The sequence below is a fragment of the Numida meleagris genome, unplaced genomic scaffold (assembly GCF_002078875.1).
Source record: "Numida meleagris isolate 19003 breed g44 Domestic line unplaced genomic scaffold, NumMel1.0 unplaced_Scaffold193, whole genome shotgun sequence".
NCBI classification, from domain to species: Eukaryota; Metazoa; Chordata; class Aves; order Galliformes; family Numididae; genus Numida; species Numida meleagris.
In genome coordinates, this window is record NW_018363728.1 from 467086 (window position 1) to 490541 (window position 23456).

General features: G+C 34.2%; 1 protein-coding gene and 1 long non-coding RNA gene across 12 annotated transcripts in view; one reads left to right on the plus strand and one right to left on the minus strand.

Moving 5' to 3' along the window:
- Positions 1-23456, minus strand: part of SYNE1 (spectrin repeat containing nuclear envelope protein 1) — a 286948-nt gene that overhangs the window by 166479 nt on the left and 97013 nt on the right. For all 11 annotated transcript variants that reach the window (XR_002433840.1, XR_002433841.1, XM_021382260.1 and 8 more), the window contains exons 29-45: positions 22899-23075; positions 21389-21529; positions 20210-20370; positions 17513-17663; positions 14353-14580; positions 13722-13820; positions 11850-12037; positions 11614-11737; positions 10100-10266; positions 8745-8898; positions 7825-8474; positions 7093-7272; positions 6492-6642; positions 4695-4853; positions 3830-4012; positions 1958-2059; positions 267-470 (exon numbers count right to left, since the gene is read on the minus strand). Coding sequence is in view for 9 of the 11 variants with exons in the window: in XM_021382260.1 (XP_021237935.1) it covers positions 267-470; positions 1958-2059; positions 3830-4012; positions 4695-4853; positions 6492-6642; positions 7093-7272; positions 7825-8474; positions 8745-8898; positions 10100-10266; positions 11614-11737; positions 11850-12037; positions 13722-13820; positions 14353-14580; positions 17513-17663; positions 20210-20370; positions 21389-21529; positions 22899-23075 (3219 nt within the window). In the remaining 2 variants the exon portion in view is untranslated. The remainder of the gene's footprint in view (positions 1-266; positions 471-1957; positions 2060-3829; positions 4013-4694; positions 4854-6491; positions 6643-7092; positions 7273-7824; positions 8475-8744; positions 8899-10099; positions 10267-11613; positions 11738-11849; positions 12038-13721; positions 13821-14352; positions 14581-17512; positions 17664-20209; positions 20371-21388; positions 21530-22898; positions 23076-23456) is intronic.
- The window catches only part of LOC110390770, a 40167-nt gene that overhangs the window by 14710 nt on the left and 2001 nt on the right, over positions 1-23456 (plus strand). Inside the window, exon 3 of the long non-coding RNA XR_002433843.1 lies at positions 12202-12315. This is a non-coding gene — a long non-coding RNA (uncharacterized LOC110390770). The remainder of the gene's footprint in view (positions 1-12201; positions 12316-23456) is intronic.

Here is a 23456-nt window from a genome sequence, read left to right on the forward strand (position 1 = left end):
CATAGAAGTTCTCATTTTCATAGAGAGGAATATTCATCCTTGAATTAAATTTGAATTGGCTGGTTATCAGCATTAACATGTGCTCACAATGGAAAAAATCTCAATATGATTTGTCACAAATGCACCTGCAAGAGGTATATATTTTTTTTTATCAAGTGAAAATGAAATATAAAGCTTAACTGTTGTATCCAGCTAGTAAAAATTCCATCAAAAAACGAAGTTCACCTCATTAAGAAAAAGGTATATTCATTTTCTTCAGCACCAACCTTTACTAGATTTAGAGCTTCAGGGTCCAAGTTACGTGAACACCTTAAAAGTGTTTCTTCTGTTTTCGTTAACCAGTGTGTCATCTTATCAATGAACTGCAGTAACTGCATCTTTTCAGTAATGAAGTCTTTTAGAGTCTCTTTTGCCGTCTGTGACATTTCTTTGGCACGTTCCAGTTTTTGCCTTAAATCTGATTCTATAAACTTAAAGGAAAGTGTTAATTGTTAAAACATTTAAATAAAAGAAAAATATTATGAGAACTGAAAATCTATTGAAAAAAATAAAAGGTAGGAAAGCTATACACTTTAAAAATGTGTTCCGTATCTAAATGTGCTTTACACAAATATAAAATGACCATTCAAGATCAAATCTTAGATATACAGTGATCCAAAAAAGGGATCCTAACTTCTCAAAAACCAGAATGCAAACTGTTATTATCTGTGTCTGAAAAATTAAACAGCTGCTTTTTCTTTCTTTTTCTGATTTGCCATATATAAAGAATATGACTACAACTAGCCCTGTAAAGAGAAATATCTCTTAGTGAGAGACAAGAGTTCTGATGTTTAAGGAATCTCAGTGTAAAGCAGATTAAGATTGAAAACAACACAAAAAATCAGTTAAAATATTGACCATAAATAAGTTTAAACGCTGCAAAATACAAAATTCTAGTAGATGTGAGTTGCGCACATTTTACTAATTAAAAGTAAATTAAAAACTCGTAGTGAGTTCATATCTACAACTATTTTACTGTATATATGTACATTTTAATGTATTTATCACATTCAGCAATTAGATATTGAAAAATAATATGCTCTATGCTTTGTTTTATGAGTGATCAGATATTAAATTTATTATAAAAATTACAATTAACCCTGAAGCTTCTGAACCTCTCACACAAAGGACACCTTTTGGGAGAACATAAGCATTTCCACATAATTTGAACATCTTCATACTACAGGGTTCTTGGTCTGTATCTGTTTAGTAATTTAGGCTAATGTTTATGACCACTGCATAATGTGGACAAGACTTGAGTGTTAGATTATGTTCAGTGCAAATCACAGAAGTCAGCTTATCTTTTAAAACTTCTGGCATACTGAAAGCTTATGATCTTACATACTAATTTCCTTTTAAAATCTAACATCCAAAATAGTTATATTTTGATTTTGCATCTGCCCAAAATATGGACCTAGCCAGTCACAAAAGTTCAACAGCTCACTTTCGGTGACTTATTTTACCCCATCTTAGTAATAGCTAGTTCAGGGCACTAATTTCGGACTATTAAATAATAATTCTGGTTTGATAAATAAACATACTTCTACTGCATTATAATTATTTCAAGGAGGCAAACTGTGTTTGCACTCACATATGATTTGGTTTAAGGTTGTACAGTGTAGAGATTATCTGAAACAGATTTGGTCAGATACCTTGTGGGGTGCCTTACTCAATTTTGACTTGATAAAAATACTTTTACAGCTCTAATGTTCAATTACTTTCTGGCATTCTTTTTCAGAAAGTCTAAACTGAACAAACGTGTAAAAACAAAAACAAAAACAACAAACTATGATGCCAGTAGATAATGTTGTATCTGTCACCTTCAAAGAAAAAGACAGTACAGGAGAGACAGAAATTTCAAAAGGAGGTTCTTCTTAGCCATTTGAACAGTCTGTGAATCATAAGAACTTTATTTTACCTGGAGATCTGCAGGAGGCTCTTGACTATGAGTCAGTTCTTTGAGTTCTGAAATTTTAGAGCCAAGCTGCTCCAACTTCTGTTCTTCATCCTTGACTTGAGACTGTCAAAGAGATTTAGTCAAAGTTGCATACCATACTATAAGGTTTAAGACCTTCAGAAGGATGCTGTACTAATTAGTGAAGTGAAAGGCAATGTAACAGTATCTAGCAACTAGCAACAAATACAATTCTATTAGTTTTCTTCTCTAAAACTCTCCTATTTCTTTTCCTTCATTAGACTCCCTTCAGAGATTTTTTTTCAACTCCATTAAAATAATCACATGCAATTCCAACATTTAAAAGGCTCTAATAATTTTAGTATCATAAAAGTGGCTGAATAAGGATGGCAATGTCATTGTTTATTTCACTGGAAAAATCTACTGTTGTTGTTAGATTCCACTTAATGTCACTCACAGTAATAACATGTTCCATTTGGTTTTAATTAAAGAGAATGGAGCTCTCAGAGATGAGATAGAAAAAAAAGACACAGAAATAAATGTCAAAAATTAACAAAGAGAACTAAATTAAAGATACTGCTATATACACACTCACACATCAGCACCTTATATTTATTGCAGTAATATAAATCAAAATTATGAAGAAATATTGTATTTATTAAAAAAGTAATAACAATGTGAAAGAGAAAATCACAATTTGTATAACTGTAGTTTTGAAGTGTTAGGCAAGAAACCAGGGGCTTTCAGATTACCCAGACTTTCGTTTCTATAAAAATCAAACAGGTCACTCCAATTAAACAATTGGACTGTGGATTTCAGGATTAAACTACTGCACTTCTGTGCTGGAATGGTAGAATTTCAGGTGGCCCCAGAAGAACCTTCCAGTGGTATTTTGTACTAGGAACACATAGCATTAGCTGACTAATTGAGAAAGGGAGCACTGCTACGACTATATGAGAGGTACACTCATTTTTTCTGTCCACATTCATCTATTTCTGATTTCTATATGGCCCTTGTGAAAGACAGGAGAAAAAAGGTGTTATGGACTGTGCATTCTATGACTGCAAATGTATGCACAGTCCTCATGCTTTCTGCAATTCTGGCCCTCCTCTGAATCAGGTACACCTGGGGTTTGGGTGTTGGCTGCTATTACTTCAAATCAATTTTAAGAATAATTCATTTAGGTAGTTTAACTGTTATGGTTGTCAGAAAGATATTGGACAGTGTTTGTTCTCAGGAAAACACTGATTTAATACCATTTAATCTTCTATTCTACTTCTTGTACTTCTTCTTAAGGACATTATTTCAAATGAAGTAGAATATGACTCATTCTATGGTTTATCTGCTGTACCTTTTAAGCCAGAGCTGGCTGAACACTTCCTGAACGCTGGTTATACTTCTAAAACCATTTAACACTATTAGGAAAGAAGGATATCATGCTACTGACATTAAAATCTGCACCTCAGTCCACTATAACTTTTAGAATACAGTCTGGAGAATCTACATTCCAAGCTGAGATTTTAGAAATTGATCTTTGGTTAATTTCAGGTGAAGTTGTCCAAAATTTCTAACAGTTTCTATTGGAACATCATTCAGTCTAATGCCATGCTTTTTGAAAATTTTGACATTGTAAAAACACATAGTCATGTATGGCTAGAATGAAAGATGGAGTAAGATCTATGCTGTTCTGGTTTCTGCTAGAAGCAGACAGCTTCAAAAAAGAGCTGGAGTCCCATCACCTAGCCACTGCATTTGTAATACCACTGCTTGCACAGGGAACGCGCTAGTCTGCAACAGCACAGCTTTATCTATGTGCCTGATATCACTTGAGAATTTGGCCCAGAACATTTTTACTGGCAATTTCTGAGTAAGCACCTGAAAGTCTTTCAGGATGACCTCCATTCTCTGACTGTTACTCAAATTGCTGATGCCTTCATTCAGATGAGAAATGCACTTATTGCACCATCCATCCATTTCATCTGCAATTTTCAGGATGTCATCCCACAGAGACACACCTAAACTCAGCCAGTGTATGTTGTCTTCAATCCTTTCTGACACCTTTAAAGAAACGAGAATGCATCAATACCATTCAAAAATTACTTTTAGATTTATTTTGAAGTCAATTGCAAGACAAGTGCATCAGAGATAATCAGAAAGCCTAGGCAAAATAATAATCTTCTTGCTGTTATGTCTAAATTATAAATTCTAATTGTAATTTAGTTTCCTGGATCATAAAATGAACAAAAATCATGTGTCTATTTCTAAACCATTATGGGTTTTGCTGAGACAGAGTTTTATATTCAGATAAACTGTTTTTAAAACAGCTACACTTATCTTTCTTATCTTTCTATTTTATCTGCTATAACATTGTCTCTCTCAATGAAGTCACATCTTTTATGGTCCAGCTTTTTATGAATTACTGCTTTCTAGTTTGTCCAATTTACTTGAATGAAGTAATACCAACAAGAATACAATCCAAATTTATACCTGTAAGTGTACACTGAGTATATCTATAAATATATAAATCTATAATAGCTACAGTCATACTTTTTAAATATTGGAAAAGTACGTCACAATTGTGACTACAATGGGTATAAAGTCCTTACAATTAACCCTTTAAGATATATTTCAGAGTAAATTTTACTAAACAATTACACTTTTGGCTCCTACGAAAATACAAGTACAGCAACCTTTGTTCAAGTTATAAACTGTATTCCATGTTAAAACCCCAGATTCTTACATCTAGCCATTTGTCCACCGTAGAGTTCATATCTGTTTTCACCACAGTGCAGTCGCAGTTATGCTCTTTTTTCAATTCTGCTAACAAACGTTTTCCTTTACTGGTAAAAGTATCCAGGTCTTTTTGTTTATCACTCAGATCATTCTTGGCAGCTTCGTGCTGTGAACGTAAATATATGCCTGTTTGAGAAAGACTTGAAGAATGAAAGAAAAAATCCAGTTCTCCAGACATCATCTCTCAAGCTGTGGTATATGTCATTCATTTGATAATTCTCATTCAGCACACTATCTAATGCTTAATTATGTCACAATATACAAATAATGAAATATTAGAATTGGTCTTATAATTTAAGCACACAAGTTTGAATAATAAATTTCAGATTTTCCCCGCTAAATAACAAGCAATGAATGGGACTTTAGGGAAACAATTTTATTTTTAAGTATTTACTTTTAAGTATTTTACTTTTACTGTTCAGAAACTACACATCTAAAATTGAAGAGTAAGAACACTTCACTGACTATTTAATATTAGTATCAGTACTTACTATAAGTTCTGCCATTACAACAGAGCAAACAGAGAGTGTCACAAACAAAATTTAGAACCATGAATAGTATCACTAGGGGATACTCAGGAGAACTCAGTACAAACATGTTTAGAAAGGAATTAGCCAAAATCATGGAAGGTTATTTCCTCAGAGCTACTACATATGCAATTTTAGGCTTGAGGAAGTCTTTAAAACACCCATTTCTGGAAGAGTTATTCTAAAGAAGGATTTCAGTGTCTCATATATGTGTGTGTGTGTTTATATACATATATTACCAATCAGCATTAGATAAGCTACTAATCTGGATGCAATATGGCCATTCCTAGGTTACTATGGTAGGTGTTGTACAAAATACCTATAGTGCTCCAACTATTTCAGGTTTAGTTTTGGCTGCCATTGCAGTAGTAAGGCATTCTGCACAGCAAAAGGCTCATTTTAAAGAGTGAGATCACATGGAAGTTACATGTATTTATTTGACTGACAAGCTATGTTCCGTCTTGCAGTTCTAATTAAAATGTCCATTAAAAAGATGCTGTAAATATGCACAACTTAGAATGAGGTGTGACAGAAGAATTATTAATGAAGAGCTTAGTAGGCTTTGAAATAAAATTAATTTCCAAATTAATGGAAATAATTTAATTCAAAACTGTTTTTCCTGACAAGCTAGTGATTTGTAATGTTAAGTATGTGATTTAGTGAAATTAATGGAATACAGGGATTCAGATTCCTTATCTTTGCTCAATGGCCAGGGCCAACATTGTATCCCTTCATATAGGTATCTTTAGGGAAAGGGACAGACATGAGTCACACACATCAGGAAAAGAGCCAGATTTGCATTTGGGGAAACAGCAATACTTCTTCCCATGTCATGCAATAATATTTCAGTCAGCTTTTTTCTTTCATTGACCGTTCCAAAAAACTACCCAATATGGAAAAATGGTTAAAGTATTTTGACTGAAAATGCATCCTCTTACTATGACAGGAATATCTTCATAAGATATTTTATATAAAGAGCAGATAACTTCTACCTTCCATATAAATAAATATTTTGCTTTTTTAGGTCCTAAAATGTTCAATCAAATACACATTAATGGACCTCACGAAAAAGGACTGTATTCTTTCCTCACTAGAATCAATAGAATTTAAATCCTGAATGTCAAGATCTGACAGTAAACTCAAGGAACTTTAAAGGTGGCTTAAGGCTGATCTCAAGTCAAAGATGATTTAAATCCCTCAAATGAAAATCTAATTACCTTTGATAAAGTTCGCCTGATATCTTCATGATCCTTCCAAATGGATTTTATCACTGAAGCACTGTCAGCACTGTCTATGACTTTCATTACTGTTGACTTCAAGCTCTGATATTCCTTTATCAGATCAATAAGAATGCAGGACTGCTCCTTTCTGTAATGGGAAAAAACTCAGCACAATTCATTGTGACATTTCTGAAAGAAGTGGTGTGATGTAGCAATTCACCATGAGGGAATCAGAATGCAATCTGAAACACATGTGGAGCAGCCAAGAAAATATTAACATTTAGCAAAATTTAGAATATTAACATTTAGTTCTCCAATTATCAGGTGCATGCCTTTAGGTTTAAAACTTTACATTCTACTCCCTTGTCGTACTGAGACCAAAATAACCTGACGCTAAAAACAGGCTTCCCTTCCTCACCCACTATTCTCCAGAACAGCCTATTTCTGTTCAAGCAATGGACAGAAGAATATGTTTGTTCTATTCTTGGTGTTCATACCAGCTAATATGGCAAGAAGAAGTTAAACTCAAATAAATGGGTCTCTTCTCCCCACTACAAGAAACCTCTCCTTGTTCATTGTAAATCAAAGATCTGCTTACTTTTCCTGTATAACTTTCTTGGTATCCTCCCACAGAGATGCTAAATGATTAATCTCTTTGTCAATTTCAGGAGCAAGAGTTATATCTTTTTGGGCTATTTGCTTTGCTTTGTCCATGAGCCACTGGAGTTCATGCTGGTGAGAATTCAGTTCTTCATCCAACTGGTTAACGATCCTCAATCTGCAAATTAAAATGCAAGTTACAAATTTATTTATATTCCCTTTCAGGCAAGAAAAAGGAGGGGCAAGGAAGACTGAAATACTTGCTCATAGAGTTATTGTGCATAAAATTCCATTTTTCTAATATTTCCTAAAATATCTTCAGAAGATAAAATTTAATCTTTTTTTTTTCCTGCTACAACTGGGCTCAGAATTTGATTTTTCTAATATATATACAGCTATATAAATATGTAGAGATACATATGTCTTCACCATGCAGAGTCATTTGAAAACATCCCAAAATATTTAGATTAGTATTTTATTACAGTAAGTGTTTTTGATTCATTCAGCAGTCTTCAATTCTGAAAGAATAGAATTGTCTATTTTGTATGGGATTTCTAGTGACTGCTGGGAGTTTGGATTCCTTTCAACTAAATAAATTGCTGTGACAAAGATTTTCTTCTCTGTTCTTTCAGTATAAAAGATTTGAGGGACTTGCTGAATGTTCTGCCCATGTTTGCCCTCCATCCAAACACAAAGAAGTACCAGTCTCAAGCATTAATACTGTTTTTACCTTTGCTGGAGGGCTTGCAGTGTTGCTTCTCTTAGGCCCTCCTTGTCGGCCTTTTCCTCAGTATCTTCAATACTCTTCAACAGTTCTTCTTTGTGTTCCATGAAAGATCTTCTCAAGGTTGCAAGAGCTTCCGCCTCACTCTGTTTTGTTCCAAGCAGATTTTGAACTGTCTCCAGTTCCAAGTACAGACTGTCCACCACAGCCCTGCAGGAGGTCCTCTGCTCCTTCTGAGCAGTCCTCTGCTCAGAAATTCCATGTTTTAAATGGTATTGGGCCTTAGTAAGTGAACCATCCAAACTGATGGCAAGAGATTCCAGCTTGTTAAGAGACTGAATAACATCATGCAGGTCCTTCTCCAGTAATTCCGATTTAGTTTTGTCCATATTTCCTGTTTTTTCCACTGTCTGCCTCAGTTGGTGGAGCACTTTTGATGCAGCATTATGGAGCTCCAGGAATACCTGCAGCTGATCCAGAGCCTCTTGCCTTTGGTTAGTTATTTGATTTGCCTCCTGGAAGATCTGAAAGCAATCTTCAGTTTTCCCTTGCAATGTCTGTTGATCTTCTGGACAGCAGAAAGAACACAGTTTATCTACAAGGTCCTTCAGACTTTGTAACTGCTGTTTCTTACTTTCGATTTCCATTGAATGGTTCTATGGGAAAGAAAGAAAATAGGAGGGCTGGGTTTCAGAAAACATTCTATTATTAAATTTACAACAAGTACTTTTGAATGGATTACAGTAAGAACAGTTCAGAGTTACAATTTTGTTTCAGTCTGATCAAATGATAGAAATGTGTATGTGACTGGAACAGAGTATCAGCTTTCAAGGGCTAGTAAATAACCTTACATAGTTTTAGATGAATATTTATCTATATGCACTGTACAATTTGTCTGCCTTTAATATTTACATCCAGAAGTTTACCTTATTGCGAGATGCAGCTAGTTCTCGATCAGCTGTGTTTATCTCTGAAGCGGATTGTAGTTCCGCAAGAAACTGCTTAATCCAGTCTGAAAAACTGCATAGGAGCTCATCAAACTGTCCATGCTCAGCAACAAGAGATTGAAGGAAGCTGATCCTATAAGATGTCAGATGTAAACATGAAAGCACTTGACAAAATCATTTATCAGAATCAAAGCCACAGCTAACTGGATAGCTGCCAGGTGGAAGGAAACATGAATCTACATTACAAATACGATGACTGCTGTGTTGATTACTTATCTAGGAAGTATCACTTTAAAATACCAGTTCATCTCTTTCCTTTCCTACCATTTTGTTCATATCAACTGTTATAAGTGCCCTTAAGCAACCAAGGTAAGTTCTTCAACTTCTCTTCATAGTGGTAGTCCCACCAAAGGAATGATATTCAAGCTAAAATTCAGTCCTCAGAGCGTGTTTATGCTATCTGCAACACTGTAGGTGAGTCCAAGAATGCAGGCAGAAGATAAGTAGCTGAATGCTCAACTTGGACTGAAATAAGTGGAGGTGGAGTCTGTTCAGAGGAACACAGTTCAAAGGAGGAAGATGTCCAGCACCTAGTAGAACTAGGCTTCTAAACCTTGGCCTTAAAAAGGCCCTTGCTGTTCAGCCACCACAAGATTTCTCTTAGAAATTTCTCTATGTGATTTTCAACATGAAATGTTATGTAGAAAATAATTAAACTTAAAATTATTGTATTGATAAAGGATCTAAAAGATGCCAACAACCAGGGCCTGTTATTTAAGTCACTTTACAAACAGTAAAACATGTATGTTCATCACCAATCAACTAAAATCTAAATATATAACACATAGTTTCAAAAGAGGAGACAGTGTTCCTGAGTCTAAGATGAGCCAGTAGCCTAACAACTGAGAATTTATAGTATTTACTGCAAATGAAACCTTCAAAATAGATTTTAAAAGACATAAGTATAGCTTTTCACAAAGTAAATAAAATAACTTAAGAAATGAAGAGCAGATATTACATATTCTGGAAGTAATTTAGGAAGTTACTTGGGAAAACATAATTGAGGAAACAAAACATTAATTCCATTTCCTGCCTTCTACTCTTTGCAACAGAAATCTTCAATCAAAAAGCAGGGAGAGGTTACACCAAAAGACAGCATGATAAATCTGTGAGATTCTCCATGCTCTATTCCTGGAAGCACAGGGCACCCTAAAATCCTTTAACATTTATTTTCTTAATGGTAATACTGTAGAAACAGGTTTCAGGATTGGAATTTGTATTTTGGATATTGGTTACTCTCATTTAAAACATAAAAAATACTCTGAAGCACAAACCTTTTATCAATAGTTTGTGGTAATGCTTTCCATCTCTCATCCAGCTCTTTAAATTTTTCTTTTATTTCTTTCACACACTGTTTGGAAGCTGTTGGGAACAGTGACTCATTTAACTGTAATAGGCTCGCATAAACTGAGGCATGAGATTCAAAATCTGCTCGCAAATCCTGGGAAAACAATGGAATGTACAGCATTTTGATTCAATATGACATCATATTACACCAAATAGCAATAATTATTAAAAAAGTAGCGAAGGATTTCCAATATACCACTATGAGAAAAGTGAATGAGTACATCCAAGTGCTTAGAGGAACTGAGATCTATTAGAACATGAGGGTACTCAATATCACTTATATAGATAATTCTTTAATTGTAATTCAAGAGGGATTCTTCAAAAGTGTCTTTTTTTTTGCTGCTTTTGTTTTGTTTTGTTTTTCTACCTTACGACAAAGTGGAGCATGCTAAATAGCTGTGAGTTTCTTTTCTGAACAGAAGATTATTTCTGTGCATTTGTCTCCTTGGAGCTTTACAGATTTGGCTTTTTTAGTCTGAGTGGAATCTGAAAAGCTCTAATAATTATCTTTACAGAGCTCTTACTTGGTGGTTCGGCAGCATCCCAGCATGTTTCAGCCATTGAGGAACAAAGCGTTACACCTACCCATATGACTCACTTGGAATATGACCCAGAAGCATGACTGGAGAAGCAGAAAATTATGCTTGTGAAGGGGGAATAGTCTGTTATGAGGAAGACTATCCAAAAGATATCTACAACATCGAACTTCACCAAACTTTAGGAAAGGAGTTATGCCTGCTTTCTCTCATAAATATTAAATGTTAGTGGAAGATCATTATATGCTAGTTATGAGAGTGCATTAGTGCTCCAGGGCTAAATCCTCTTCTCATGTCTGTACGTGTTATTTTAAACTCAGGAGTCTTGAGAGCTACATGTATGTTAACCTGAGAAGAGAATTTATCTCTCTTTGAGTTACAGTACTCAAGACAAAAGTATAAACTAAGTATGTACCTCTTTTAAAAATGAGAGAGTTCCTGGATAACTTGTCAGTGAAATACAGTGTTTACATTTACATGTATGTGGAACATACTCTAAAACCAAACAATTCAGGGTAATCCCCAACACAAGGGACATGAACATTCGGGAGAGTGACCAACAAAGGGCCACAGTTATTGAGGGATGAGAGCATCTCTTCTATGAGGAGAGGATGAGAGAGCTGGGACTGTTTAGCCTGGAGAAGGGGAGGCTCATGGAGCAGAACTGCTTAAAAAAGGAATTTCTCTAGAGAAATGACCTCTGGGAAGCAGATCAATATCCTTCTTGCATATTGTATTTGAAAATAACATTCTTCTGTCATTTTCTTGTCTTTGTGGTAGTGTAATATTTCCCTAAGACAGTTCTGGAGTCCAGAATCAAGTGACTTTTAAGATGACAAGCAAGTGCATCCTTTAAAAGGTACAGAAATGCGTGGGAATGTTTCAGTCTTTCAGTTGAAACATACCTGCAGTGACTGCAGTTCACCTTCCAGCTTAACTCTGTCAGCAGATACATACTGCTCTGAAGGCCTGGCTGCAGCTTCACACCCTTCCAACCAAGTCTGGAAAGCACACAGCTCTTTCTCCTGCCTAAGAAAATCACAACATGGAGCATTACCAAAACAAACCTTCCCCTTGGTCTCACAGACTGACTGCGGGAAGATCTCTGTGTCCATCATAGCAGCCACAGTAGCTTACTTACTTCTGCCACCGAGCCAGAAGAGTCTCCAATAAGATTTGTTTTTCTTTAGCATTTTCTAGCACCTTCTCATATTTCTGCTGTAATGCTGTGACCTCCTGAGCAGCTTTTTCTTTGTTGGCAACCTTTCGGGCACAGGCTGAGAGAGAGGCTAGTGTGTTGCTCAGTTTTTCCACACTATGACAAAGGTCCTAATGAACATGTAGAAGAAAGAGAAGTTGCATACATAAATATAAAAGATACAGTAATGATGTTGGAACAAAAATCTATATTATACCCATAGTTTGACAAAATGCCACATTTCCCAGACCATGAAGTCACTGTATAAATTACATTTCTCTCACATCTATCCTAGGTACACAGGTCCCAATTGTATCAATCACTACAAGCCTGCAGTGGGAAAAACCATCCTAAGAGCAGCATTAAAAGAAAAGGCTGTCAGGAATGAGGAGTGAGATCTTCTGTACAGGTATGCAATGCAGAATGATCATGTAAGACAACTCCATCCAAATGCCCTATGATATGCTTTAATTTATACAGATACAGTAATTACAAATACTCCCTCCAAACTGTGAGGACTTCAGTCCATAGCATGATAAGGGAGAGACAGGGAACATTTACAGTGCACTTCTGTCAGTATTATCCAAGGATCTTTTTCATAGAAATGGCATCTGACATTGACCAGACTTTCCAGTGTTGCTAGAGGACTGGAAAACTTGTTTACATGAAAATGAACCAAAAGAAGTTAAATAAGCTAGGAAAGCACAAATTAAATAAATTTAATATTACTGAAGTTCCAACTTTCAGGAGTGCAATAATAGCAGCAATGGATATAATGACCACGATGAAATAAATAATATAGAGGAGGAGATGTGTATTAAATAGTAAAAACCTAATGTTGGAACTAAATAATGAAAAGTAATTTCACATTAAGACATTGAATCACCATGATCCTGTAGATATGACAGGAATACAACAGTATACTCAGCATATTCATAATGTTTAAACAGCCAATTACAAAAAATGATTACATATGCTGTCTGAATAAATTTTCTGTATGCAAAATCTTTTCCCTCATAAATATCAATCCTTTTGAAGCATACTGTCTAGGTCTTCCTTGCATTCCTTTGCAGATGCTTACCACTAAGTTCAGAAGAAATATCATGTATTTTACTGCAAGACCAACATGACTTAGGGTTTTTAAAATATTTTCTCAGAAAGGAAAATAAACACTGTCATGGCAGGAACATATTACAAACTCATAGAGAAAGAAAAAAATGCTATATCATCAAATTTACAGAGATTTGGTTTTAGATGTAGTCTGAATACCAGTACTTTGCTTCCTTTCTAATTACAATGGAACAAACCAAATGCTTAAATACCCACAGGCTTCTAGCAGCACAGATAAAATCTTGTCTGCTGGAACTGTTCAGTTTCTGCATTGTCCAAAAAAAAATAATATTTCCAGGGCAATTCAATTTTTTATTTCCTTTATGTCAAGAGCCAAGTTTCATCAAAATCCTTGAGGAACAATGTCTCTTAGACTTGTTTCTTATCTTCTATTTTTTTCACAATGCTCTACATGCATGAAATTAAAAACAAGAACCTGAAGATTTGAATAATACTTTTACGGCTTTCCTTTTTCTAGAATAGGGAAAAAGCCCTCCAAACATATCGGAAACAGTGAAAGACTTAGCAGAGAAAGTCTGCTGAAGCCTTCACCAGGTCTGCCCACCTTGACAGTCAGCCCCTGCCTCCATAGTGGGCTGATACCAGGCAGCCCCTGGCCTGGAGGTTATTGACATTTTTGTAAGGAGCTCAGTGTGGCAGCATTCCCCTGGACTCAGTGGCAGGAGTCGCTGGCCACATGCTCACCGTGCAGTCCTGTAGGTCTCCATATGTTGCTGATGATGAAGTGCATGATGTGAGAGGCTCAGCTAACTTAGTTTCAAATTCAGACACTGACTGCTGCACCTACAAAGAAAAGGAAATAAAAAACAGTCTGTAAACAGCAAGAAATACAGACATGCTTCAAATGACATTTTATAAATATTTAGTGCCAAGAAAATATTATATTTTAGTCTTTCTTAGTACTGAGTATTCTTTTGAAGTTAAAAGATCCAAACTGTGCACAGCTCCTTGGGACTGGGACAAAATAACATTTAATTTCCTTATAATATATCACATACGCGTGCTAACAACCTAAGGTTTAAAACACAGAATTTTTAAATATGTGTTTTACCATTGCAATATCCAGAAGAATCACTTAGATTTTCTAAAACACAGTATACATTTTTGAGTGTGTATATTTTAACGTTGTCCCAAACCTACTTTTTAAGTCATTTAGACCAAAAATTTACGTATGGAGGTCTTGCAATGACCTTAAAAAGCTACTCGTATGTTCTAGTTCATTCTCTTAAAATATAGCATTTTATTTTCAATTTTGGAAAAACAGAACAGTTCTATAAATTGCAGTAAATAACCCATTAGATTTTGTACTGTCTACCTGTTTAAGACTTTCTTCGTATTTCTGCTGTGCTGATGCTTTCCCTCTGATGGTTCCTTCCAGTCTCTGTGCGTGTTCTCTTAGCTCTTCCAAATACCTTTTGATATGAGCTAGTTTGGCTTTAATACGTGCGCATTCTCCAGAGGTAACAAACTGGGTAAATGATTTGGCTTCTTCTTCTAGTTTTGAGATTCCATTTATTTTACCATCTATTTCTTTATCAATAACCTAAAATGTAAAGTAATAGTAAACAAACAGTACAATATTTAACTATCGGAAATACACTCTATTCTTCCTTCTTTCACCTTTATTACCATTATCCTTTATTTAAGAGGAGAGTTCACTGACTTATTGAAATATCGAATTATGAAAGTCTCTAATATGCCCTATAAGCTCCATTTTTTTTCTTGAGATTACAAAGGAAAAGGTTTAAAATCAGTTTGCCACAAAAACAGTGTATTTGTTTTTTCCTTTTCTAATTTAAAATGATAGTATGGTATAGTAGAATGTAAATTAAATTAGATGCTCAGTTAAGGTGAGTGTGATCCCAGGCAGAGGATTAAATAAAGAACCACACTGCAATATAAATTGGATTCTACCATGAGATCATTGTGACAGTGGTTTTTGGTACTTTTGAGTTATTTTCTATGTCTATTACTAAACGCATAATAACAGAATAGAACTGACTTTATATTTCACCAGGTATAAGATAACTTCCTCCTGTTACTTTTATTGCAATTTAGAGGGAGGCCTGACAGCTACAGTATGCAAGAGAGAAACTTATGGCACTTTTTATTTGGTGGCTGGTCATTCAGAAAACATCAGTGAACTTGGAGATATTTTTTTCTTTTCATGACAGAATTCTTTTAATTTCTGCTGATGTAGCATGTTCTTGGAGCTCTCTTCCAAAGAGCTAGAGAACATGCATCAGAGAGGGAACTGAGTGAGCCTAAACATCTCATTGAAATAGGCACTAGCATTCTCAGACATAACAATGTTAAGATATGTGTGTGTGTGACATCAACCTAAAACTTTCCTGAAAATTCACTCCCAAAGGCATGCCCACTTACTGGTATAATTGCAATAAAAATATGGTACCTTACTTGGCATTAGACAGCTCAGAAATGGCAACATTCAGAGTCTAGAATTAGCAGGGTGACAGTACAGAAAAAAGTATGTGGTTCTGTAAGCATTTATAGTGTCCCCTTATGCAATAAATTCTGAATTTATTCAGATTATAAAATATCTTTTTTGCATGAGAATATGAAGCTGAAGAAAAATAGTAGATTTGCCTATTTCAAGCTGAAATTATCTAACAATGCAGCAGATACAAATTAGCAGCACTTATTTACTCCCACGCTCTCCTGTTAAATGCACTCAGTTACATAAAAGAAGGTGTATAATTGAGGCCTTTAGACTCTCATTGAGTATGCCACCAGTTATCACTCTTGGGATAACTGTCATTTTGTTCACCAGGAATTTCAGAGAAACGTGTAGGTGAAAATCTGCTTCTGCAGACATAATTGTATTTTGCAAGTGATGTAACAAAAAGCAGAATATTACCACTAATATGCATGATAATTGTGTTCAGCTGACTCCACCTTTTTTTTTTTTAATCTATTCAGTCAAAGATATCAGAACAAATTATTTTCTCTTCATTTGCAACTCCTTACTAAAATGCTGTTCATTGAATTATGAACTAAATATGCTGATTAGCCTTGTGACACAAACTAACCCAATGGGAAGCTTACAATAAAATATAGCAATTTCTGCAAAATTAGAAACAGAGCAATGTTGATGAAGGAGACCTCAAGCTATATCCACATATCTGAGGTTGTATGACTCATATCACCATTCATAAAATTGCTTTGTTCACCTGAGTTTCAGTTATGTACCCTAGATTTTATCTGGAAAAATTCTGTTTTGTGTCTGTTTACTCAAATGTTTATAATAATTACCTTTAGGCCATTTTTGTTCTGTCATTATGTTTAAATGAAGAACTGTGCTGGAATATTCAGAAACTTGGAAGGCATTGCTAGAGTTACTGCTTATCTGCATATATAGCATGGAAGACCTTGTCTGGAGCATTGGCTTGAATGGACTAGTGGAGCTTATTTAGGCTCCACTTATTTTCTGTCTTAAACACTGGAATCCTATATACTAACTACTGACAAATAAGAATAGATGACAATGTATACCACTGGAATAAATGCATGTATATGCAAGGAAGATGCTTTTGAGTTGCTGTAGCAATGAAGCAGAAGTTCAAGCATTGCTTTATTTTTCAATGATAAAATCAATAAATTTAATTAGTTTGGTCTATGTGACCTTGTGATCAAATTAAAAACAGAAAAGTCTGTTGGTAAAATCTTTCTATCATACCAAACAATGGGATCTTTTTGAAATACTTAGCATCAATCTGGTCCATGTCTGCAATAAGCTGCACAACTCTGCACTTTCGGAAGAGTAGGTAGGTCACAAATTAAAGAAAATTGTAGTCCACATAACGTGTTAAAAAAAAAATTGCTCTCTTAGAAACACACAGACTCAAAGAAGGGACATTTTCATTTGTGGAAGGATATAGAGGCAGATTTTGAAATGGAAATGTTTGAAGAAAATATGCACCTTAGTTTGCAACAAGAAACTAAAAGATTACATATGTCCAGGAGTGTACACAGAATTTAGGACAGTGTAAATATAATTGCAATAAATGGAATATAGATTTGCAAGCTACAAAAAGCAATAGTTCCTTTATTAGTTCAGAATAAAAGATACATAAATCAAGTTATAACTTTAGCTTGAAAGATTAAAATGAAGATCAATAACCATTAGATGATGCATGTTTAATTAAAAAAAAAACCACCTACGTAGACTTTGTATATATGTATCTACTTTTTGCTAAAATAAAATGAAGAGTATAAATTCAATATTTTTTAATCATATGCACAAAGACTTCATATCTGTAAACTAACAGAGAAGACAGAAGAATTTTTCTGGAGCTTATGTAAAATGTTACTGCTTGGTATCTTCATATACGTAGTGTATCATCATTATATCATGGTTGTTCTGAAACACATAAAATGTTTGTTCTCCCTTTTGGCCTCTAGAAAAAAAAAAGATAGAACTATTCTTTAATTTATACATAACAAGAACTAATCACCTTGATTTGGCTGATCTGTGTGTCCAAAGAAGATGAAGTTGTCTCCAAAGTTTCCAGTTCTTTTTCTTTTTCAGCTATCCAGGTGGACAGAGCTTCAAAATTTTTGCCAAAATGATCCCACTTGTTTTTCATCATTTCCATTCTTTTAAGACTAAAATTAACCAAATTAATTGGAGAGAATAAACAGTTTAATATAATAAAGTTGCCCATATTCTTGCTAGAATAAAAACGTAACTAATTCAGACTACAGGAGGGGCATTTTAAAATATCCTGGTTTGAGAAGACCAAGATGTGCACTTAAATTCAAACTTGGCTCTCTTTTAGATGGTGGACCTGCAGTCAAACAATTACATTAGCCATAGTGAGGACACAAAAAGGTGAAATAGAATACAATTTCATTCACCAGTTGTATGTAAAGAATTTCATGATAGCAGGAAGTATATCATATAAATCATATAATTATGATTTATATGGAATTATATGGAATTTTGATTATATCAGGCATCTAAAAATAGAGATAACTGTGCACAGATGCTAGCTGACAGAGCCTTTAAATCAGTAACGCAGAAGGGTTATAATGAGTATAATAGAGAAGTAAATGTTTTTAGTAATGATTGATGGCTTTATTGGACTTGCTATTTTTATAACAACAATCTCCCTACTTAATAGGAAATCTCTGTTTTCTAAGGCAATTTAATATTGAGCCAAAGAATCAAGAGATATTACTCAACTACCTCAAAGCAAATATATATATATATGCTTTGAAACATACATTATAGATACGTTAAAAAGAGTCTGTATGTGACTGATTCTTATATCTTATGGATAGCAAAACACCCCATTTTTTTTGGTCACAAATAAGAAGTCTAAGTTCCTTATAAGACCTAACATTAACTTCCCATGTACAGGTTTCTGGTCATTTCAGGCCAATGTAAAGATATCAGTGCTAATGTGGATTCTGCATATAGCTTGTAAAACATGAATTTTTTGTTTTACTGAAAACAGAAAAACATCATTAGAAAAGTCTGAATATTACAAAATTCCAAAATATATTTTTCTTTTAAATATTGCATTAAAACTCATTCATTTTAAAAGAAATTTTTATTTTCATTTCATTTTTCCCTTAATAAGGCTAGAGGAAGCTGCAAGAAAAGATGTCACCTAAGATTTGGCCTTGCTATTTTTTCTTATTTATTTTCAAATAAAATTCCCTTTTCTATTCACTGATATAATACGCACCATATGTATTCAGTTTAAACTATTGGGAGAAGACTTTTATTGATACGAGTTACAACATAACTCTCACACACTGATTATGCATTCTTCAGATTAACTATAGAGAGTTGTTTATATTCATGTTTTGCAGAAGGGATTTATTTTGTTTATTATCTGTTGTATCACAATACCACAGACATTCTGTATAATCCATACATTCAGCTAAAACTTCTTCCACATTGAGATCAAAAGGGAATATCAGCAACAGTTTTCATTTGAAAGTAGATGGCGTTATTTAAAATATTCATTGTTGGAAGGATAAATTTCCTATATAAAAGAAGAGGAACACTAAAATCACACTATTTTTTTCAGTAACTTTGGAGACAAAATATCCAGAAAAATATGGTAAAATTTTTGACTGCAAATCACTCTAATTACTCCATCCTGAAGAGAGTGACATATAAAAAACTAAATGAGACCAACAGCAATTAATAAGTTAAATCTTGCTATAGAGGCTAGTTATGCTCTGTTTTACAACTCTTCTCTGTTCAAAAACTGTTCTTTCACACCAGGAAGAAAAATGCAACAACGGAATTCATAGTAGCATAACAACGATCAGTAAGGGAAAAAGCAGAAAACAATAACAATGGCATTGTCTTTTGCTCATATTCAGGTGGGATACTTGGTATTCCACCACAGAGTATCTTCTCAAATTTGTATAGCAAATTAATCTGCACAGTAAATCCAGTAAGATAACACAGAATAGGCCTATATCATCCATCATTTGTGAGTCAGCTCTAAAAATACAAATTTCAAACACACATACAAATGTATGTGTATATAAAAAATGGCAAAAGCTGAAGTACAAGTAGAGTAACTTTGAGCTTAATAACTTGGAGTTACTTGGGAAAAAAGATGAGACTTTTACAAATGCCAAAAGCTACAAATATTTACAGCAGTTAACAGTATTTTCTTGGAATTTAAGCATTACTATTTTAACCATAGTTTGGCAAATGATGCCTTCTTAATTTGCAATGGCAGAAGCAGCTTTTGATATTGTCCATGAAATAAAATCTAGGCATTCAACTAAGATAAAGGCACTTCTTGACATTCATATGGAGAAAGTGGAAACTGAAAACTGAGAACATGGTAGACATTCTCATATTTGCTCTGAGAATTTTTGTTCCCAAAAGATTCTAGTATTTCAGGAATTAGATTAATTACTGGGGCTTAAAGATAAGAGCTGTGACAAGATGAATGTAACTATAGTAGTTTTGTAAACAATATATTATCTAACAAAGATTTAATTTATTTGCATGTATTACTTTTGACATATTTGATACTATAATCTGGTAGCTATGCCATGGCAAGTTGAAAATGATGGAGCTCATGAGACAACATAAAATAACTAGCAAAAGGATTTTAGAGATCTAATACAATCTTATAGTGGAGAATAAACATTAAGACTTGTTAAGAACATACTCTTCTTCTAGAGTAACATCCACTTTTTTCACTTGTTCTTGGATAGATTTTGCCTGCTGCAGCAGGGCTTGTTTGTTCTTTGAACCAAGCTGTATCTCAGAAGAATTCTTCACCAAATTTTCAGCTTGTACTGCCATGGCTTCACTGTGTTTAGAAAGTTCCTGTAACAATATAAGACATATTAACAGAACTGTACAGTTTCATATGTTTACACAAAAAATATTTTTCCTCATTGTTTGTGGTTGAAAAAAAGTTTTGCACAGTTATATGTGCCCTAAACATATATGATGAGTGTGTAAATACACAGAAAGAATCTCTAAAGAAGGCTTACCCACCATGTTGCATTTAAGAAATGTTCATTTTAACAAACTATATTGCATAAAATATAGCAAGGGAAACTATATACTTTCAGAAGATTTTAACGCAACCAATGGAAATTTATTCTATAGCTCTTTGAGAAATTTTTTAATGAACTTTGGAATATTATATGCTTTCAGTAATCCTCTTTATTTCATCTTTAAACGCTATCCTTTACAGAGATGACTTTGTAATCTTGTACCTTGTAATTTCACTTTATTTAGCAACTATTTTCTGTCATACCCGGTAAACATATAAACATGGTCAACAAGGTTGGTATAATTTGGTATCAACTTCATCTAAGGGTAAAAATGTCATGAAAAGCAGAGAACTCAGGAAAGTCAGTCTCTTGTAGTAGTAAATAAAATGGGTGGTGATGATCCTCTGGTATGAAGATCAAATGGCTTATGGCTTCCATATAATGAAAGTCGCTCCTTTGCCTCTCAGGGCTAGACAAGTGCTAGCTGGCAGAAGCCACATGACTTTGCCAAAATCCCATGCACGCCAGAGCTTGATTCTGCTTAGCTTACTAGTGTAAATGATTGCTGAACATAAAATGCAAAGTCCTCAAAATCATTTTACCCCTCCACCCCCAACTATTTACTTCATGTATGGATCTTGAGTAATTCTTCATGATCTTTTCATGAAATAACTGTTTACAGTTTACGCAATCTCTACTGTTTATGCAGTCTCTAATCTGCATAGGCAATTTGTACCAGCATTAACAGTAAATCATGCAAAGACTGTACGCGATGCACTTGGAACATGCTAACAAAAAAAGCAGGAAGATATCTCAGCTCCTGTATTTCACACAAGGAATACCTTTGTCTGATCCAGTTCTGAGGAGAGGCTCTCTAAACTGCTAAAGTTTAAGATACGTTCAAGTGCACAGCTTGCTTGATTAAGATATTTTACTACTGTTTCTTTGTCCCTTTCAAACTGCTCCCATTTATTTATTGTGACCTACAAAAAGAAAACAAATGGACAAAAAAGGAACCACAAAAAACAAAAAGGACAAACAAGAGAAAAAAAATCATTTTAAGTTACTAAAGAAAGAAGAAAAACAGAAAAACCTTTCATAAAATGGTATGGAATGCTACTTCTTCTACACATGAAAATATTCTTAACCCAATGAAAGCTTTCATTTTCACATTGATTCACCAATTTTGCACACCTTCTAAGCTGCTAGGAATATTTAAAACTTATAATTTATATTTAAAACATACATCTGAAGTGATGACTGCAGATGCTTACTGGCTTATGGTGCAGGAATCAGATTATCTAAAAGGATTTTCAAGTCTTCTAATGAAATAAATTACAGTAGAAAGTTATGGGGAAAAAAAGGTATTCACACATAAGGATGTATTTGTTCTTTTTTATCATGTAGAATTTTGACCAACATTTTACTGACTAGCATTTTATTGCCAATTACAAGAATTATGACAAATTATTTATGAAAATATAATTAACAAATATAGAATCATAGAATTAGCTAGGTTGGAAAAGACCTACAAGATCATCCAGTCCAACCATGCCAACCATATTTTCTTGATTCTAAATAAATCACTGCCAAATTAATATTTTATATATGGAAAAAATGGTTTTCATAATAAATTCTTAGTTTAAGTTATTGATGCTCTATTGATCATGTCTTGCATCATGTGTTTTAACATTGGGAATAGTTTTGATGTCTGTAAACATTTATGTGAAATAGTGGATAGCTACATTACAATTCTTATTAGGGAAATGTAAAGGACAATCCAGATATGGGTGCAAGAAGCTTTAAATTCTAATCCCAGTTTAGTCAGTGATGAGTTATACAGCCTAAAGCAATTAATTTGATTTCTCTGTGACTGTTTTTTCCTTCTCCAAATTTAGGATGACAATAAGCATTCCGCTTTCTAGTTGTGAAGATTATATTTGTGCAATATCAGATGTTATTACTGTAACATCCAGCCTGAGTACTCCCAATTAAAGGTCACAGTCATTTTTAATAACCCGAAGAGACAATCAGCTCATTGAAACAGTAATTCACAGATGTCTACTAAAAATATGTATTATGACTGAAAAGTTGGGACTTTTAAACACTTTCAAACAAAATGCTAATTCTTTATTAAGACGTATATAGCTGCTTCAAGTATTTTTGATGGAGGTACTGATTACAAAGATCCCAAGGATCAAGATCAGAGGTGTGAAAGATCTTGATCAAGATCAAGGATCAGAGGTGAGAAAGTGAGTTCTGACTATCTGTATATTATTTTTTCCCCACTAATTAAAAAAAAAAAGAGAGAGAATGACATAGATGTTCTTATTTTTGTTTTCAAATACCCACTTGCAATTGCTCTTCACGTTTCTCCATAGTCTGCTGCATGTTCTCCAGTGTCCCTTCTAGCTTTAGTAAATCTTCCTGCATTGTGCTCGGCAGTCCACCTTCAATCTGCAACTGTTTAGCCTGGAAAATCTGCTGTTGCACACCTTGTCTCTTTGCACGGAGTCTCCTTGTCCTTTGCTAGAAGGATTCATCCAACAGGAATGATCAGACTTTTTATCTCATATGGGAAACGTACAGATAAGCCACTTTTTGTGGTTTGCAATGGGGTATACAAGGAGAACAATGGACAGAAGTATTACTTGAGTCTCATATACTCATAAAGCATATGGATTCTGAAAGGTATATATACTTTATGTGGCATACAAATAGAAAGTAGCAATACATGGCCATTCATCCAAAAGAATGTTTTAGAAGCTGGAAAAGTTGAGCAATTGCAGCAGTACCCACAAGTGCATGAATTTGTCATGCATTCTCTGAGTAACAGGTTGAAACCTCAGACTGATCAAAGCAATATATCAGCCTGCATTAGGGAGCAGTAGAAGGATGCCCAAGTTGTGT